This window comes from Epinephelus lanceolatus, chromosome 5 (assembly GCF_041903045.1).
Source record: "Epinephelus lanceolatus isolate andai-2023 chromosome 5, ASM4190304v1, whole genome shotgun sequence".
NCBI lineage: Eukaryota > Metazoa > Chordata > Actinopteri > Perciformes > Serranidae > Epinephelus > Epinephelus lanceolatus.
This window is the reverse complement of record NC_135738.1, coordinates 21240051-21246581: the sequence shown is the minus strand read 5'-3', so window position 1 is coordinate 21246581 and position 6531 is coordinate 21240051. Positions and strand designations below refer to the sequence as shown.

General features: G+C 37.8%; 1 protein-coding gene across 1 annotated transcript; it reads right to left on the bottom strand.

Moving 5' to 3' along the window:
- Positions 1-1817: 1817 nt before the first annotated feature.
- Positions 1818-5833, bottom strand: LOC117261883 (inter-alpha-trypsin inhibitor). The gene is made up of 6 exons (XM_033634443.2): positions 5690-5833; positions 4435-4626; positions 3540-3716; positions 3381-3425; positions 3192-3270; positions 1818-3069 (listed from the first exon to the last, which is right to left on the bottom strand). Exons 1-6 carry the CDS (start codon positions 5754-5756, stop codon positions 2979-2981), a joined length of 651 nt encoding a protein of 216 aa, XP_033490334.1. The 5' UTR covers positions 5757-5833; the 3' UTR covers positions 1818-2978.
- Positions 5834-6531: the final 698 nt, after the last annotated feature.

The following is a 6531-nucleotide window of genomic DNA, read 5'->3' as shown; positions in this document are numbered from 1 at the left end:
GTTTATGCAAAGCCCATGTCGGTGGTGTAATCATGGTAACTTTCCTCCTAATTTCAGAAGGGGATAATGAACCAAATGTCAAAAGTGGTATCATCATAATTTATTCAACATTATGTAACAAAAAAGCTTAATGAATTGCAAACTAGGCAATCACAACAATTCAAGGAGACACAGCCCAACAGATTTTATTCTTTTTATAAAGTTCAATTAGTAAAAACACCTTTTAATACACCGCTGAAATTGAATGGTATAAAGTAGCAGTATATCTGATGATTGAAGCAGAGAGAAAGTTTAAGCAAGCTTTGAAGAGATGGTATGCAAATAGTCTATTATAATAGGGACCTTGCAAAAACTAATACAGTGTTGTGCGTTTATGTTTATTTAACAGCTGTATGTAATTATATGATTTTTTATTTGCACCTGTCAGTCTTACCAGACCTGGCATCTTGCCCCGCCAGAGGATCATAATAGAAATAAGCCTGCTGCTTTCTTTTGTAATTCAACTCCTTGACAGTTATAGATTTATGTGATAAGTGTCGTCAGGTGAAGCAGTTGTATGTATATGTTATGACTGTCACATAAATCTATCTATCTTGCTCTAATCTATTTTACACATAACAGTGCAATACTCTGTTCCATATATGAGCCATATTTGATCATGCCTGTGCTGTTTTACTCTTTCACTATTATGAGATTTCCCCACGACACTTCAAAGACTGACAGGTGCCTGTCTCAGTGGGAACCTGGGCAAATATGGAGGGAACTCAGGTAGTTCTCATGACAGTGTTAAGGTCTCACTTGAACTCTGTCAGCACTGTTTCATGAAAAATATTTGCAGATCTGGCATGTACAGTGTCAAGATTCCAAAAACAAGATGATCTCTAGCTCACCTGGTAGAGCTTGCAACCCATGTAGGCTGAGTCTTTGCAGCGGCGTGGGTTTGATTCCAACCTATAGCCCTTTGTTTTATGCTATCCCGCTTCTCTCTGCCCCATTTCCTCTCATTTTCAGGCAGTCCTACAATATAGGCAAAACCCCCAAAAATAATCATGAAAAAAAGATTCCCCAAAACCACATTTCACTCTGATGGATAAAACAGCCTCAATGTACAAAATGTGTAGCGTCAGTACAAAAAGTATAAAAACACAAGTATAAAATTAAAAAATATTTTTATTTTTGTGCATTTTGTGTCACTTTAGGAAAAAAACATTGAATCACAAGCTAAAAGAATGGCATTAAGGGTGTTTTTGCTGTTGTCAAATATCAAAATGGGTCAAATTTAACCTGAACAGTTTGTAAAGGTCAACTGTTAAAACTGTGAAATTGTTTAAACATAAGTACACATTATAATTATATGAATGTGAAGTGCCTGAGCATGCTCTCTGGAATAGTGGAATCATTACCAGATGAGATAGTAACACCATTCCACCTGCAAAAGGCCAGGATTATCTTAAAGTATTTTAATTTGATTGATGTGATTGGTTGCACAATAAGGAAGTTGCTTCTTTAATCTCCAGACTCGCTTGTTCTTTTTGCATCATGACTGCAGGCTACCAGACAACTGACATTAATAATTATTCACGTACAGGTTGCATTTTTTTGTATGTACGGGCTTAAACATTGATAAGGGAGTCTGAGAGCAATATGACTAATTTAAAAAGCGATCTATTCTATTTACCTTTATTTTCCTCACATGTGATGACTGCTCGAATGATTGAGTGGACATGAACAGATGCCACCCTTACACTTGGATATGATTATTTAATATGTAGGCCTATAGATCTGTATCAGATATTCATAAATGGGATCTCAGCCTCAAGAGTAAGAAATTGAGCCTTTTTATTTACTGAAAGATGAACCCGTTACACAGTACCTCATCAAATTAATGATAATAATCAGATACTTTATGAACATGTACACCATCCTCTGAAAACTGGAACTCCATCAGAACATTTCCCATAAAACAGACTAAGAAGAGATTGTTCCGCAAAACTGCTTTTATATCTGAAACGCAAAGCATTTGATATTACAGCTGCACATTTTAAGAATGAACATGAAAAAAAAAATGTGAAAGGTTGTTTTTGACATTTTTATGTTGAGATGTTTACAGCCTAAAACAAAAGATTCACAAGTGCTGAGCAGGAAAACATAATAACAGAGGATGTGCTGCGGGCATCACTTCACAAAAACAGCTCTAAATATATGTGTGGGGTTTAGACTTGGCACGTGCCTTCAGAGGACTTCAGACAGTTTTCAGCAAATCTTTGAGCCAGGTGATGCAGTACTGTTTTGGAAACACTGAGAGGGTTACGAGACCACATCGTTAAAATCATTTCACGTAATTGTGCACGAGCAGATGAGTACCTGAAGTTTGAATGATGCAGTGGTGCTCCTGTTCATACTTGAATGTTTGTCATAAAAAAAAAAGACTGACTTCCTTTAAATGGAAAATTTTCCAGAAAATTTGATGATGGCTGTTTTTTTTGTTTGTATTTCAAGCAGCAATCAACAATGAATTTCATTAATAACTGATGTGCCAAAAGTCTGTGAGAAATATCTTTTGCTATTTCCTGGATTCCAATTGTTTTGCCCACACTCCAAAACCCACATATATTCAGTTTAGTATCACATAAGGCAAAGAACAGCTAACAGACTAATCAATTAATTGACTAATCGTTTCAGCTCTGGTATTTTTTTTATTACATTTAAACAAATCAACCTCATTTGGGATTGCTGAATGAAAGTACAGCATAAAGGAAGCTCCCAGGGGAAAAAACAAGTTAAGAAACATCACTTTGCACATGTTCTAAGAGAAACAAAACATAGAATTTAAAAAAATGCAATGGCTATTACATATGTCAGTACAAAAAAACTAAACTGAATTTAAATGTCGTAATCAGTTGATATGTTTAGGAGAGTTATAATACAAAACCAAGCTGATAAAACTCCACATGTTGCTATTGAGGTGACATGGTTCTCTACGCCATTTCAATCCCTCTCTCCTGAAGAGGTGAGCCAGTCTGGGGGTCTTTACTCTTCCCTGATCCCTTCTTCTTGGGGTCCTTTTTCCTAAACAAGTACAATAATTAGAGGACAGTTGTTATTAACTGTAAAAAAAATGCCATTGCTTTCTAGTTGTAGTCTGTCATCATTTTTTATGTAAAACCACAGACGAGGAAAAATAGTCCTACTTTGACTGAACAGTCAGGACGATCACAGTTATCACGATGGCAGCAATAATGACAGCAAGCAGCACTCCGCAGATGATGGCTGTTAAAGAAGACAACAGGGTAACAGATGAGCAGGGTTCATGTTAATAGATTAAATACAAACAAAAGTATGCACAGAACTAAAACAGGGATCTGTGTGTGTCTACTGACCAATAGGAGTGTCCGGCTCATCCTCCTCTTCTTCGTCACGATCATCTTAGAGCCAAAACAATAAAAACATATCAATGTGTCATATAGTTTAAAAGCATGCTTTGACATATTGGTGTATAAACACGTATAGTTATCAGCCAATAATAGAGTAGTGCTCACCGTGGATGCCTTCACAGGTGGCGTTGCAGGTGCCCTGGTCAAAAAATCTGTTTCCGTTTCCGATGCATCCAGACCAGAGGAACTTTTTGCATTTGTCATGAACAGAATCGTAGTAGTATCTCAAATACTGACCACTGCATTCACCTACGGCCTTTTTAAAGTGGCAAGCCTTGGACGCTGCGAAGAGAAAACATCAATCTCATTAGAAGTAGCAGTGGTTACAGTTTATTAATAATACTAATACTTCAAAAAACACTGTGATTGATTATGTCTGATCTGCACCAGCTACTAATTCAGCAAAGTACTAGATGATTAAAACTTTATCAAACAGTTTATAAATGCCTCAGGTGCATTCATTCACACTTTCAGTTGTCATGAGCAGTCCTGCTCTTTCGCCACATGGTGGCACATTGCTAACACTCATGCTGACACGTGTCTGTGCTGCAGCCTCTGCAGAAATAAAGTAATAAGGTGGAAAAAGTGAAACTCAATGTTACTTGGGTCAATTGAATTGACACACAAAATAGCACTGGCATAGATAAGTAGATTTTGCGGTCATATAATGAACGTGCTCCTCTTCAGACATAATTACAATCTGGTTCTTTCTCTCTGTCTCTCAGCTGCGATTGCGGAGACTTGACGATGATGTAGTGTTTCCTTTCATGGTCCTTTAGGCCATAAAACTCTACCTCATTAGCCAGTTCATGTTCCAAAGTCCTCAGACAACAGCCAGAGAGAGGAATATTTTTTTTTTTTAATAAACTGGCTTCATCTGCTTTTAGGTGGTCTTTGAAGATACATTAGACACTTTGCATGTTTAAAACAGAGTTAGAGGTGAATCAGGTGAATTGTTACATCAATATACCTTCATTATTTGTGTTTAAAACCATCTTACCGTCCATGGGGTAGATTTGATCTACATTGAGGGAACAGTTTCTTATGCACTCTCTCTCATTTTGAAAACGGTTGGCGTTTCCTCCTTGGCCTTTGTATAGGAAAGGATTGCACTGGTCTTTGATGGGATCATAGTACAAGGCAAAGGTGAAGCTGGAGCCTTCACCTTCATTATGCGGCAGCGAGCAGAATTCTGTTGGATGATGAAAAATAAAAATACTGTTAGATGCATTTTATTTGCAAAAGACAATGTGCTGGTTTTCAGTACAGTATTGTGGCTGGAATGGCTACAAAGTAAGCTGGTATGACAAGCATTGCCATAGGTGTTTCAGTGGAAATCATCTACACATAGATAATGTTTAACTAACCTCATCACCAGATACCCACTCCCTCTTTTTATGACAGCAATAAAAAGTGTCATTTCAGTCCTCCCGCCCATCATAGATTTCACAGAAGGGAAGTAGTTTCAAATTCTTCCTTCCAGATCTGACTTTTTAACCCAAAATACACTTTGTTTTTGGAAAGAAAGTAACCGTAACAAACTGGCTATCCTCGGACGCTTAAAATGTGTGCCTCTCCCATCACACGCACAGCTGTGAGGTGAGATGGAGCTGCATAGGTTCACCTCGCTGTGCTCAGGCTCAGACAGAAATGATCTCACTGTTTCAAAGTTTAGAATTACACAGGAAGGAATCGTCCAGACAGCTTAGCACAATCGTTAGCGGTGTGTAAATAACATTTCCAGGAGAGTAAACGTATAGTAAATACTATACTTTCTTTTTTGGGTCACGGTTAAAGACAATCATTGTTGGCTTCAGTTGCACGTCACAACATGAACATGAAGTCAGAAAGGAAGGTAAATACAATTATATTCTGCTGAGAGACGCAGTCTAGACTTACATAATGTACTGAAACAGCTTTTTTTTCCATCAAGCTTATTGATTTCTGATTGAAATTAATAATTTTGCAGGCATCACTCTTATACAGTTTATTTAGTCATCTGCCAGTGTTACCGCCATGTTGCTATGGAAGGACTGAAGGTGAAACTTTGTCTCCAAGAAAATACTGACAATCATATATAAGATATGTAAAACACAGTATTCTTGCCGTTTATAAAGGCAGCAATACACAAGACTAACACTTTTACCAAAGCTGAGCCTGTGTGCTAATAGCCTGGCCTATTCTGAAAAACGTCTGGTCTGTAAACGGTTCTTATAGTCACGGTTTTTAATTAGGAAGAAAACAGATTGCTGTACCTGGACGATCCGAATGGCTGATGTGGAATGCAGCAAAAGCAAACCCCAAAAACAAAAGGCACTTCATCTTGCGGCTCGTCTTTGTGCTGTCTTTCCTGAAGTGACTGAAGGTTGTAAACTACAGTGGGAGTGGGGTTGTCATCACTGACCTTTGGACAGCTGCAATTGAAAGTTAACGGCAGGGATCGACATCTTCCTCTTTTTTATTACCTGTGTTATTCAACAGGTAAGAGGGTTTTTATATTAGGGTGTAACCAGGTATAACCACCTCTGTATAGCCTATAGATGCAGTAGTGTGTGATAATGTTTTTGTAGTTGGGTGCAGGGGCGTTAATTTAGACATTGCAGACAGTGTGGTTGCACTGGGACCCATGAGGTGGAGGGGCCACTGAGAGAGTGGGTCCTCCAATGATGTGTTGGGTGGAGAATAGGCCCTTATGAGTGATTGCCACCGCGGAAAGCTCTCTTTAGATCTCTTTTAATCAAAAACAGTGCCATTTGCTATATATGCCGTTGAAAGATGCCCTATTCTTTTTCTGTAAAGTAGGCAATATCATCTTTAATAACATTATGCCCATTTCAAATAAACTACAATAAACTATTAAAATTGTTAAATTAAATTGATAACTTTCTTTCATTTGTATGTTTTGTGAAATAATATGTTAATGTTATCCAATGTCATGTCTCTACCGTACGCCACTGGTTGGGTGTTATATTTGAAACACTTCACACCTCATTCAAGGAACATTCAATCTCAGTTACACATGATACCTGCTACAACAGCGGCAGCATGCACACATTAGCATAGATAAGTATATTGACTAACTAACACCATAGAAGGG